General features: G+C 36.2%; 1 protein-coding gene across 2 annotated transcripts; it reads right to left on the bottom strand.

Moving 5' to 3' along the window:
- Positions 1-752: 752 nt before the first annotated feature.
- On the bottom strand, positions 753-14106 carry LOC122309997 (membralin-like protein At1g60995). Of its 2 annotated transcripts, none has more exons than XM_043123871.1 (14): positions 13818-14106; positions 12126-12188; positions 11446-11880; positions 10479-10560; positions 9905-9966; positions 9670-9764; positions 6215-6294; positions 5430-5513; positions 3801-3962; positions 3625-3710; positions 3369-3475; positions 2167-2258; positions 2004-2080; positions 753-1585 (listed from the first exon to the last, which is right to left on the bottom strand). In XM_043123871.1, exons 1-14 carry the CDS (start codon positions 13968-13970, stop codon positions 1100-1102), a joined length of 2064 nt encoding a protein of 687 aa, XP_042979805.1. In that variant the 5' UTR covers positions 13971-14106; the 3' UTR covers positions 753-1099. The 2 variants fall into 2 exon arrangements, with proteins under 2 accessions (XP_042979805.1, XP_042979807.1); XM_043123873.1 differs by having other exon boundaries at positions 3801-3917; positions 13818-14105.
- Between the last annotated feature and the right edge of the window lie 337 nt (positions 14107-14443).

Here is a 14443-nt window from a genome sequence, read left to right as displayed (position 1 = left end):
ATTTAAAAAATTAAAAATATATATTCAAAGAGAAAAAGACTAAAATACTAGACCCTCTATATTCTTTTATATTTGATATGATGTCAATGAATAAAATGAGTGATATAAATTAAAAGCATAATAAAGTATTAGATATAGTAAAAATAAAAATAAAGCTACATTTTCGACCTCGAGAAGAATAAGGTTGAGTTTGGATGTTGGATTAAGTTGAATAAAATATTATTAAAATATTAGTTTTAAATATTATAAGTGTATTGGAATTTGAAAAAGTTAAATTTTTTATTATATTTTATATAGAAATTTGAAAAAGTTTATAGAGATTTGAAAAAGGTGTAATGATGAGATGAAATAAGTTGAAAAGAATTTGCTTTCCTAACATATTTATATTTATACAGAGAGAATTATAAAACAAAACTTATAAACAAGTTTTTCTAGTACATCAAATTATCAATAAACAGTTTCAAATGCCTTTTTTTTTCTTTTTCTTTTTTTAACCGGTTTGTTTGTTAAAATACCGTCAAAGGTCTCTTAAAAACAAAACCTAAATAATCCAAACGTATAAATCCTCAGTTTTTGAGACTCAGTTATAAAAGAAATGTCCCAAGGCAAACCATATTTCCCCTTCAAATAATATGCGAGTAAAGTGAATGCTAATTCCTTTATAACTCTAATGCCCTTGAATAACATTCATTTTCGGGTGCCAACCGTATGCCCCCTACAGAGAAAAAATCAAAATCAATGGAGACTTAAGATGCCTAAAATGCAGAATCCGGTATTACCAGATCATACTCGAAATACCCTGCAACTTATCTTGCAATCGGGTAATCAAAATCTAAGCAAATAACCGTTGAAATGGCACAGATGACAGAACCTAAAAGACAATCCCGCCAATCCAACACATCAAATACCCTCCCAGTCCTTGTACAAATGAACTAGGTCTGACCTGTGACATATTCCAGTGGTCATTTCTGTACAAGTAGGTGTATATCCAGTAAACCGTGTAATATATATATATATACCATTCAACATGCATATCTATTACAATCTTACACTAACAAAGCACGATGCAAATCACCCGTTAAGAAGTAATACTCCAACGCTATCGCACAACATTTTGATTTGCAGGATTGTCCTGCCCAGCAGATTCAGTAAAAACTTGTCCTTGCTCTCTCACATCTCTGAACATGGAAAGGAACGAGTTCAACCCTTCAGAAGAGGCCCCTCCTAAGATCCATAACAGAAGCGAACTGAATGAATTCATATTCCCAGGGTTGGGACCACTATCTGCTTGCTGCAGGTTTGGTTGTCCTGGCATCTGCATGGGGTTCCCTACCCTGTTTTCACTTTCTGCCTGTTCCTGAAGCCCAGAAACGTCTACTCCTCCATTTGCTGGCATTGCTTGGTCAGATCCAGGTCTCAAACCAGTCCCCGAGGTCAGGTCTGGGGAAACTAGACCAGGATTCCTTGTGTTCAATCTTGTGATGTGCAAAGTAGATGCAAGGATGGTTGAGGAGGTTATGTGAAAGTCTGGATGCTGCTGAAGCTGTGATCGACGGTTTTGCATAAACCTTTGTAAAGCAGGTACCTAAGACCAGATTGGCACAGTATTAGTTATCAACTTGACGTGAGGAAAATGAGATACAAATTTGTAACTAACAAAAATATGAACTGGGCGTAAGAAATCTTCAAGGATAGTCACTACAACTCTATTCTCATATTTTTGGCAAGTTTTTCATTAAAAAAGCTATAACTGTATCTGAACCGACTATGCTATAAAGTAAACAGTCATTCTCCAAAGATTCCGATGGTTTCAACATGTCTTTATGCATAGGACCAATAGAATTCAACAATTTGTCAAATGCAATAATAACCTCATATGACTACTTGATCTATAAAAATAAAAATAAAAAATAAAAAGCCAAGCCAATGCATAAAGTAATTTTTTTGGTGGGGGGGAGGGGGTTAAAAGAGATGGAATTTAGAGACAGATACAATTACTTTACCTCGAATCTGTTCCAGAAGTAGAGAATGAGGTGCAGCATAAATGCTGCTGCTGTAGAGAGAGCAAGATATGAAAAACCTGGAGAAATCATTGAAGCAACATTTTAGAAGGGAAAAAAAAGAGTTCTGCCTGAAGAATAATCCAGAAAGTGATAGGGTCCATACCATAAGCATAGGAAAAGAAATAAATGTGAAAAACCAGGAAGTAGAGCAAAAAGAAGCGAGGAAAGAACTTCATCGATATTGGCGTCCGGACACTGCAAGATATTAGCAAGCATGCCATATTAGAAAAGCATGACATATAATACACCGGCAACACAGCAAGCCCACAGACTCACAAGCATGCACACACAAAACTGTGTGCGCGCGCGCGCGCGTGCGCGTGTGAGAGAGAGAGAGAGTATGCTAAATGCAGGCGCTAATTAGTCATAGAGATGATTGCTAAACTAGTGTCGATCTGTTGCCACTCGAAAGCCACAACAATCCGCATTTCCATCATTGTTTATGCAAGAAAATAAAAGGCCCATATATTGGTGTAGCTATGCCTTCAGGTAAACCAGATTCATTTACAGCCCCGCTGAAAATTACAAGCAAGCCCATACATCTAGATGCTAGTCATAAGAAGTCGAGGAATAAAAAAGGTATGCACAAAATATCCAACCACAACTATAACCACTTATGGCCTGACTCAATTCAACATTTTTTTTTTTTAATATATATGATGGGGAACCACCCCACGGCAGAGCCCCTAGGACTCACCCATGGAACCTAAACCCCTGGGAAGACTAGCACAGCAACCCACTGCCATGGCCTCCCACTTAAATCATAGTTTCATCCCGGAGGGAATCGAACCTAACATGGGGCTCATGCACACAAGTTCACCCTTACTACTTGGGCTACCCACAGGTGGGTCCAATTCAAAAAGTAAACTTTTTTTTTTTAATTGGCACCGATTGTCTAGGAACAGTGTTCCGACTAATCCTGGGGGTGCACATGCCCTTCGCAATGAGTTTCCCGCAAGTGCACCTCGGGTAATTCAAGGGAAAAATCCCCCAGTCTAATGGTCTATAGAAATTGTTTGCACCCAAGAGGATTTGAACCTCAGACTTGGGAGGATCATACCCTCAAGTCCGAAGCCTTTACCACTTGAGCCAACCCCTAGAGGTTAATTCAAAAAGTAACTTCTTAATTGAATAGTGTACAAAATTCGTAAGAGGTCAAGACAATAATTTTGCCTGCAACAAAGCCATCAGATTGGCTACTTTATCCCAATAGAAGGCTACAAAAATCACTACTTAGCATACCCTGCGTATCCAAACAATCCTATATATATATATATATGATAAGGGAGAGAAAGGGAGAGAAACCTGATTAGTGTAAAGAGTTCACTCAACCAGACAAGAATCAAGACCATGAAAGCCAACAGCTGATCATCATAAAACTCGAACAGAAAAAATAGGATACCTATCATAATCTGCAAAAGCCAATTTAGAAACCTGTTAGTCAAAGACCTACAGCTATGGAAATGGTCCTGGAAGAAGTTAATACTAATAAGTTATGAAAATACAAGTGGCTTGGTAGAATCTTCTTAAAGGATAAATACTGATCAAAATACATGCTTACCGGTACAAAGACAAGCGATTCAATTACATGCACAAAGATCAGTTGAAATGTTGGAAGCCGGTGTCGAGCATGGTGTTGAAGCTGCACTGCAATAAGTTACCAAAAGAGCAATTTTAAGGGAAGGTACGAGGAAGAGGATACATCTGAAAACCTATTAATAAAAGTAATCAGCCAACCAGTAAACTTCAGCATGCGACTCTGTGTCTCTCGTAATGTAAATGAAACTGACATTGTAGTCGTAAAGAACACAAACAGAGACATCATAAGCACACCACACTTGGTCACCAGGTAGTCTGCAGTGAAACCAAAGAATGCCACAAGTTGAGCAAAATTTGAAACTGCACTTCGAGAAAAAAAATTAAAAAGAATGATTCATCCAATTCATGTCAACAGTATTTATTTAAATGTAAAAATAAAAATAAAAAATAAAAAATAGTCAAAGTATAACAATACACCAATCTTGAAAACATAAATCATGGGGACAGTAACCAGGACAAAAACATATGTAAGGATTCTGGATATCACACTATACCGCAGGGAAACCTTTTTTTATGTGTCTATTCACAATATACCTTTTTTTTTAATAAGTGTCTATTCACAGGGAAATTTCTTTAATATTCATGACTTATGCAAAGATTACGAGTAAATAGACTTTCAAGATCACTCATTTCGGGATGCCAAAAGACAGCCCAAGTATAATAATATTAAAAACCAATCAGCCTCTAAGATAGCTTAGAATACTTTTGATTATAAATAGTCTTTTTATTGCCACTGGGTGTCTGGAACAAAGTCCCGACTATTCTCGGGGGTGCACAGGCCCTAGACAAGAAGTCTCCCACAAGTGCACTTAGAAATAGTCCTTTTTACACAAGATTTAAAGATCCTAACATGATCAGTAACACTGCTTATAAAATAATCACAATGTCTTTAAATCTCCTTCTAACAAATGCTCGGTCTCCAGGTTTCCTAGTTATATTAAAAAAAAAAAATCCCTCTGACAAAAACCTAGGGTTCTTTCTGTAAGCTTTTCTTGAAGTGAAAGAACAAACATGTTTTTGTTTTTGTTGGTGATGCAGCCATGGAATATTGATTTTCTGTTGCTATGCGTATTACTTAGCAATTTTGATGATTTTAAGATTTATTTTGAGCGGTCCACACACTATGCATGATTGAAGCAAGAGTTCTATGGTTTTAAACTTAATTTGTTAGAAGTTGAGGGTCAAAAGAACACACAAGTCTTAGAAATAGAGTTTCTTTACGGCCATTACATGCTTTTATAATTGTAATGAACAGTAAAAATATGTGGTAAAAAAACAACAGTGAATTGACCAAGTGGTAATGTCATTCAAACTAAATTTAGTATTTTTTCTAAAATACCCTACTAAAAAAAAAAGTATTTTTTCTAAAATAAGTTAGATGTAAACTATTCAACAATGAATAGCATACTTATCAAAAGAAGAATGATTTAAGCACCATGTTTTTTTCACCTTCAAAGTATTCTTTCATATCCAATATTACTGTTCCAGCATCAGATAACAATGCTAAGAAGATTAACTAAGAGATGATAGCTTATAGACTTGACAATATACCAGATTAAGCTATCCTCATATTCAAGCAACAGAAGTAGCTGGCTCGGTGATTCGGGTGCCATAATACACAACTTCCCATAGAACTATTACTACACTCCTATTGCTGATCAAAAAATTGATTTCGCAGATTGAAACACAAAAATCCATTGCATAATTGGATATCCAATGAATGATAACATTGCATGAATATAGAATTGAAATCATGAGCCAACAAACCTCCAAATCTTGCAGGACCTTCTGGGGGTTCTTGAGGATAACTAAGATTATAAAACTCCTTTGTTTGATAATTATAGAAATAGCCTGCAGTATAAAACATGCTTAGACACAATAGAACTATTAACTGAATCACACTTGCCTCACAAAAAACCTACTACTTGATTCTATCCATGCTTTATAATACTGGCAACACACTGATAATTCGAAACAGATGAATGGCATCCAACCGACCATCAGAAGGGTAGTTCTAGAGGTAGCATTGACATTGCAACTTAAAAATTTCAAAAAAAGAAAATCAACCATGCTTCAATACAGCTGCTGGTAATCCTGGACATTTAAACAAATCAAAGCAATGCAGGTCCATGGATGTATGGAACTGATAGCACCATACACAAGTTCATTCATGTAAACATCAAAATAAGGCCACTTACAGAAGTATGATGATTCAAACTAGCGCAATGAGGATGTTGAAAAAAAGGGAACAAACAGCTATTGATAAATTCATATTATGATGGAAAATTGCTCTGTATCATAAAAGGGCAGCATAGACTAGATCGTAATACGTGACAAGTTGGCTTCCATCCACACATGTAAACTTAGAAAAGACAAGAATTATCAAGTATTGATTTTTTTGATAAAAATAATCACGTATTAAATAACAAAGAGGATAACCAATAACTAATCTAATCTAACAAAGTGAAGGAGACAAATCTCTTGCAATCCATAAAGAAAAGAAGATTTAACAAATAAACATGTAATGTGATCCATTCAAATATATGCGTTACCTTGACCAGGAGAAGTCAATAAACTATTCATCAAAATAGTATCATATCCAACGATGCTGTTTATGAGCAGTTGCTGCCACCTGGTGAAAAAAATATATCAATTTAGTTGCTTTCTAGCATCCAATTGCTATACATATATGCATACAACTCAACAGATAATCTCTTTTTATAGGTAAACGAAATATTATATTAATAATAAGAGGTTTAGCCCAAGTACACATGGGGTATACAAGAGATAAAGCTATTTAAGAAGGAGAAATAGAAATAAGAAAATCATGAAAATCAAGGCTATTGAAATCTACAGCTTTAGCCCAAAGAAACAAAGTTCTAACAAACAGTAGTCTAATCTCGTCCAAAGAGCACTCTCTGTCTTCGAACACCCGATCATTTCTCTCCTGCCAAATGCACCATATAATACAGATATGAATCATCTTCCACACAGCTGATATTTGTGGAACACCGCTCAAATTTGACCAACATGCTAGAAGATCAACCACTGTTGCAGGCATAACCCAGGCTAGCTCTACCTGTCTGAATATATCGACCCATAACTCTCTAGCAATCTCACAATGTAATAGCAAATGATTCGCTGTCTCACCACTTTGTTAACACATGCAGCACCATTCCACCACTATCACTCTGCATTTTCGTAGATTATCCATCATCAAGATCTTTTTTTGATGAATAAATAAATATATTGATCAAAGAATGGCAAAGCCAGTTACACTAGTCTAATGCCCTAACTAGGTAGGCACATTAGAGACAAGAAAATCTTGAAGAACCATGCCATTAAAATCCACAGCTATGGCCCAACTACAAAGAGTTCTGAAAAATAAATCTTTTAGTTCCTCTAGAGATCTTTCTTGGTCTTCAAAAGTCCTCTCATTGCGCTCCTGCCATAAGCACCACATAATGCATCCATCATCAAGATCTTCCCCAAAGAAGCTGTCCATGCGAAGAATGCCGCCACCTAGGAAGGCCTTGTTTCTCCAAAGTCTTCTCCATGGGAAGTGATTATTCTGCAGTTGTGTGAGGACCTTATAAAAAGAAAGAACTGAAAATATGCCTTTGCTGGCCGGTATCCACCACAAAGTATCAGCTCATTGGGTGCTCAGTCTCATGGAGTATAGAAGTTGGAAAAAATCTACAAAAGTACTAACTTCCCAATCTTGGGCCACCCTAGTAAAGCTAACATTCCACTGAAATAAGTCACCATCCATCTCCATGAGGTCCGCCATTGACGCTTCTTTTTCACGGGCAAGTATGAACACTGTAGGGAAGGAATACTCGAGAGCGCTCTCTCCACACCGTCATGCCAGGATTTAATTATGGACCCATCACCCAACATTGTTCTAGTATGATGAACAAACACTTCCCACCCTCGTCTGATGTGCTTCCATATATCCACAACATAGGTCCCACTTACCTCCCTAGAGCACCAACCCCTCCATAAGCCTCCATATTCGTGATTTATTAGCGCCTTCCATAGAGCTTCATGTTCCGTATTATATCGCCAAAGTCATTTCCCGAGTAAAGCCCTATTGAACACCCTTAGATTTCTAATTCCCAAACCACTAGTAGAAATTGGGGAGCAGATCTTATCCCACTTAATCGGATGGAAATTGAATTCATCGCTGTAGTTTCTCTAGACGCATCGCAACACTTGCAGGAATTTTTTTTTCTTAAGTAAAAATAGAGTAACCAAGTACACTAAACGTATACAAGAAAAATCCTAGCTCATATTAGAGAGCCCCTAATGACCCAAAAAAAGCCCGTCAAAACAACCCAAAATACACTAAGCTCGAATTGGAAAGCAACACTCGCAGGAATTGGAAACAATGATAAGAAATATGTAGGTAGATTGGAAAGGGTGCTTTTGATTAGAGTGATACTACCACCTTTTGATAGATACAATCTCTTCCAACCTTCTAATCTTCGTTCTATCTTCTCGGTTACTACATCCCAAATAGATTTAGCCCTAGAGGCAACCCCCAAAGGAAGACCAAGACAATTCATAGGGAGAGAGGAGACCTTACAACCAAGGATGTTAACCAATGTCCGGATGTTGCAAACATTGCCAACTGGAACCAACTCTGACTTGGATAAATTCACTTTTAAGCCAAAAACAGTCTCAAAGTAAAGTAGAAGTGCCCTTAGTGCCCGAATCTAGTTTAGCTTTGCCCCACAGAAAATAAGGGTGTCGTTTGCAAACAACAAATAAGAGATGTGAAGAGTATATCACCAACCGAAAAACCATTCAAGAACCCACTGTTAACCATCGCTGAAATCATTCTGCTACATGCCTCCATGACTATGACGAAGAGAAGTGGGGACAAGGGATCGCCTTGCCTAAAACCTTGGGAGCCGTTAAAAAATCCAACTGGACAGCCATTCACTAACACTAAAAACTATACCGTCGATATGCACCATCTAATCCATGTGCACAATTTCTCCCCAAAACCACACCTCCCAAGCATATATAACAAGAAGTCCCAATTGACATGATCATAGGCCTTCTCCATATCCAACTTACACAAGAGACCTATATAAAAGTACAACAAAACGTAGGCAAAATTGTTTAAAATGAAACAAAATGGTGATGGAAATGCCTGTGTGTTAACTTATTTAAAAAAGCTCGTGTTAAGCTTTCAGTTGATCTCAATCAAGCACAAATCTAACACCATAGTTAAAAACTTAGTATTATGCCTAGGACAATGCTAGGGCATTGTCTTCCTAAGAAAGTGTTGACAGATTGTAACAAACCAACTCTAAACCAACAATTCTCAATCAGGACTCCACATCTCATATGGCAGACACTTGGGTTCCACAAAGATTTTCTTTCGCCTTGATAAACTATACAGATTAAATTATCAAAACAAGCACCCATATCAGAATTAGAATTTTTTTATAAGAAGAATTTATTAATCTACATAATTAGGCAAGGATATCAGAATTAGAATACTCACAGCAAAACTAATTAAGGGCTGGTTTGGATAGTGAGTTGAGATTAGATGAGTTGAGATGGTTTGTGAAAAGTAGTGAGATGATTTGTGAATAGTAGTAAAATGTTTTATGGGGTTTTGGAAAATAAGAGAGAAAAAGTTGAATAAAATAATTATAAAATTAAAATATTGTTAGAATAGGATTTTTTAATATTATTTTTGTTTTGAAATTTGAAAAAGTTGAATTTTTTTTTTCTTTTTTTTGTATTTTGTTTGAAAGATTGGAAAAATTGTAATAATTAGGTAATGATTACATGAAAAGTTGAAGATTTGAAATTGAAAAGTGTTTGTGTTTGTGGTGTTAGGTTATTGAGATCAGATGGGATGAGATGAGATGAAAGCATATCTCTATCCAAACCAGGCCTAAGAAGGCTGTAGTTAAAAAAATCTCGCTTTCAGCCTCAAATCAAACCATGCAGACTATGGTAATAAGTTTCGTTCAGAAGATATAACCTGTTCCCAAAACAAGAATGCCGAGCCGATATGCTGATGTTAACAGTATGAATCTTATGGCGAGACTTAGCTTCTTCTGGAAGCAAGAAATATCCCTGATTAGAATATTGGAAATATTAGATTCTAAGAACCAATATGGAGACATTGATAAGAAGTACTTGCAAATTATGGAATCAAAGTATGCAGGAAAATTTCATAAATTAAGGAGGAATAAACAAATAAGGTGAAAACTTACCTTTTCCATGGTGTACATGTAAGTTGGTTCAAATGCTTTAATTCTCTTCTCGAGCCATTGCACTATCAAACAAGAAGAAATATATAACACAACTTAGGACATCAGAAGAACAGGGGGAAGTAATCCTGGTCAGCTCATAAACTCTTACATTCTAATCAGATAATCACATGAATTTTTTGGGACGAGATTTTCAAAGTTCTGTAAAAGCAACAGTTAAGATAAATTTTTTCTTTTTTTTCATAAGCAAAAGTACTTAACAGCCCTAAGCAATACCACTAAGCAGAACAATAGCAATGACCTGAATAGTGAAGGTGACCAAAATACATTTATTTGAATTGACTTTTCTCCCAGTGTAATAAGAGACTCACAATCAAAACAAAAGCAACTTTAAGAGAACAATTTTGCATCAGTTACCTAACTTTTTTCAGGTTTTTTTTTTATCGGTAAACAAGATTTTATTGATTTTTCAAGATGTTTGAATCAGTGACCTAACATTTTCAGTTTAGTCATAATCACTACAGCTCTGCAACATGATGGTATTGAATAAGTAGAACTAAAAAAATTGCTGTTTCACCTGCATATGAATTAAGCCTGTCCAAATGAAGTATATGCAACCACTTGGGAATATCAATATTCAGATGTATACCTGCAAGATTCTGTACTAGAAAATTCAAATTCAGCTGAGGAGACTTGGCGTTGATACAAGAAATAAAATGGTCTAGGGTTTCTCCATATATAATCCACTAAAAAATCAAACAATTTTCAGAGAACATGGTTTGGAAAACATGAAAGAGAGCGAGAAGGGTAATTGAGCAACTTCTGCATCAAGTGTTTAAGGCACCAATTAATCATGCTGGCTGACAATAAGGGAAATCAAATCCCCATCTATTGAGAATTCTTCAAACTCCAAGGCCTAGAGTATGAAGAAGGCCAATATACAGCACATATAAAACATTTTCGGTAAGACCATAAAAAAAACAAACAAGCATTGAATGAAATAATCTTACTAAAGCAAAACTTCTTACTTTATCTGACTCCCCATCCCACTTCCTCACTTTCCAATAATTCACCCTTTCCCCATTTACACCCGAATTTCATTCTTTTTTCCAAGATAGACACTTATACATGAATAGATTAGATTTATTAAGCAAAAAATATGGGTACTTAGGCTCGTGCTACATCTATATGCGTGGCAATATCCTAACCCCAAGTTGGCATCCAGTATATCCTCAATACATCACAAAAGATGAGGAGATCATTGTAATTTCTATAAAGCACCCATAGGCAGACAACTGTAACCAAGTACAAGCTTATGTTTCAAACAGAAACCTACAATCTCAATCAATAATTGAAAAAGAAAATGACATGTGAGGATATTAAGTGCTGATCAAGACAGAACGGGATTTAATAGCTACAAGTAAAGCAAGCAGAACCAATGTTGAGACTAGCTAATTCCATGATTGATTGTTAAAAGATGGAGCAACTGTATTGAATGCATATTAACCTAGCAATACATTAGAACAAGTTCTTGATTAACTCACCCACAATTTCCAGAAACTTCTAATGACCTGCATTGTGTGTCTCCAAATGAATAGAAGACGCTTGTACCACTTTTTGCCAAAGTGAAATACTGCTGCTCTAAATGTTTCTCTGGCAGATAAAGGGAAACTACTACGTCGCTCCTCTTTATCAGTTTTGACTGCATCATCAACTGTTGGCTTGAAGATTTGACTACTCATTGAAGGTTCAGCTTGGTTCTCAATAAGTTCAGTGTCGGTCTTCCAGAGTTTCCATGCTAGTTTGCCCCTTCTAGCACCAGAACCAATCCAATTTAACCAAAACTTTGCAGCCAAAAATGTCAATCCATCTCCATCCACATTTGCAACTTCTAATTTATCCGTCACAGTTTCCATATCAGGGACATCTATCACATTAGATTCAGTCTCGTTCTGTGTCCACAATCCTGCAGTAGTTATCTACACCACAAATTGATATATTATAAACCACTGTTTGGCCAACAAAAGAAACAAAGCCAATATCATCTCACATACAGGTCACCATACAGTATTGACTTCAATATTTACTTGCCAATCTATGAAACTCAAGTTCAAACTAAGTGCAACGTAATGATGTCAGGCCCACTCAGTAACTTTCCAATGTGGAGTAGTTGCAGAATCTCACAAAGAAAACTAATGCATTGGAAGTACAAGATAATTCGTACCTTAATGTGAATAAGCTGGGCTTCTGTTGTCTCAACTCCAGAGAGCTCACTTGAACAGCCAGGCTTCATATACAAAAGAGAATAGATTTTAGCTAGAGCACCACAGCAAAAACCTATATGCCTCAATTTATAAACAAAACCACTCAAACAAAGGGAGACAAAGTGTAATCTCTGGAGCCAGTCATTACCATGACAGTGAATCACTACCTTATATCATAAGTTAGAACATCATCACCTGGGAACTAAAACATTGTGCAAAAGACAATTTTAATGATAAAAACAACTAGTAGATTGGGAAAAAGGATTTCTTCTTCCATGCCTATTCCATCTTTCTTGGAAGAAAATTACTTTTAAATAACATCTAAAAGTGAGATATTGTTTTGGTTTCCAAAAAGAAAGTGCAAACAATAGTTAACTTTATCAGCCTCCCTTGGCTAACTCTGACATTTTTATAAGAACTCCTAGGAGAACAAGAGAGACCCAATCCCAAAATACAGGCATTGAATATTAAGATCAGCATATGCACAAAACTTCCATTCTCTATTGAAAAAACGAAATGAACAAAAACTGATAAATGACTTAACAAAGAAATATGATAATATCCTAAGACAAACTCCATGCCACGCATCTTTACAATTAAAAAGTCAAAGGAGTGTCGTCAAGTCTACAAGGACGCATGCAAAAGTAACTTTTAAAAAAAGCCAAACATTTAAAAATTCAAGAAAATCAAGAAATGTTACATTTAAAAAAATAGCAAAAATAATCTGATAGAAACTCGCCAATTAAGGAAAATAATATATAAGTATCATTTCCCGAAACCACCAGCAATTGGGAAGATAAACAAACTACAACAGAATCATCTAGTTGAGGTTGACACGCCCATTACTGCAAACACACATAGAAATCATAATTGTGGTATAAATACTTGAACAGCCAGAAAATATTATAACTAAAATTGCTAAACAGTTCCCAACTACGTTAATAAACGTTTTGCCTGTACTTCAAAATTAATGATTTTGCAATTCCCGCATGTCCATCCAGCCCATTTAGCATAAAACAAGCTTCCAGCATAACAATTAGGAATTAGCTTCTCACGATTCTATAACCAATTCATGAACTCATAGCTGCAAAATGCCCAATCTCATAGATGAAATCCTTCAATCATCAATAACACCATTTATTTTGTTCCAACCCTCATGATGGCACTAACATTGGGTCTCCCTTAAATTCCTATATACACCTAATGGATAAATCAAGACTATTAGCCTAATCTACTTTTGTTTCTCAAATTCTTAGGGCTAACAACTAATGCGCATACCTACCAACACAGCAAGCCAATTCATCCATGTCAGGGAAAATAGTAGTGCCTGAAGAAATTCTATCCAGCATGACAATGAGACCACAGGAGTCCAAGTTCATAGCACCCTGTCTTCTTTTTCCTTTTCTCTCCCTTTTTGTTTCCCCAAATATTTTAAAATAGAACCAAACCCCAGAAGATAAAATAAATTTTAAAGAAAAAAGAAAAGCAACGATAATTTCTTCCACAATAAAATTTTTTTTTTTTTAAAAATCAACCGTAAATTGAAAATGGCAACAGAACTATTCCTGAACTGAAATTCAGAAACCCTAAGCGCGAAAGAACAAAAGCATAAATCAAATTCGAGAATCGTGCAGTGTGTAGGTACGGAGTACCTGTTGAACGTAATTGGCGTGCATAACAACGAGGATACAGAACAAGGTGATGGCGACGAAAAGATAAAAGTACTCCAAAGCAGCTCTCAGTTTGGGCCTCAGCATCTGCGAGAATCGCTCTTGCACGCGTATGAACGTCTGCTCCGGATCCATCGCCTCCCTCTCTGTGTGCGATGAAATGAGGGAAGGAAAAAAATGAATTTTCCCGAGAAAGTGACGTAATATTCCAAAGCTCTATCAATTTGGGTCAGAGCGGGGACGCAGTTTTTTTTCCTCGGAGACACGTTTAAAACGAGAAAGGTCAAAAATGTAAATAAGTAACACCTATTAGAGCACTATGTCACCACCTAGGGTTTTTTTAGAGAATTTGCTAACCTTCTAGAAGCCTCCAAGTCTTTTGTAATCTTGTGGAATTGTGTGGAGTCATCTAGAAGGGGCGTTCTAGACAATTTAGAGTAGTGTTCTAGAAAGGGCCTTATAGACAATTCTAGAGTAGGAATCTAGAAAGTTCTTTACCGTTGGATTGATGACAAGTGTCACAATCCTAACCATTCTTTGTACCAAGAGTTCCCTATAAATAGAGGGGCTCTCATTTGTGTAAATCACCAAGCAATAAGAGAAACAAG

Source organism: Carya illinoinensis, chromosome 5 (assembly GCF_018687715.1).
Source record: "Carya illinoinensis cultivar Pawnee chromosome 5, C.illinoinensisPawnee_v1, whole genome shotgun sequence".
NCBI classification, from domain to species: domain Eukaryota; kingdom Viridiplantae; phylum Streptophyta; class Magnoliopsida; order Fagales; family Juglandaceae; genus Carya; species Carya illinoinensis.
The sequence above is the reverse complement of the archived record's forward strand: the minus strand, read 5'-3'. Positions and strand labels throughout refer to the sequence as shown.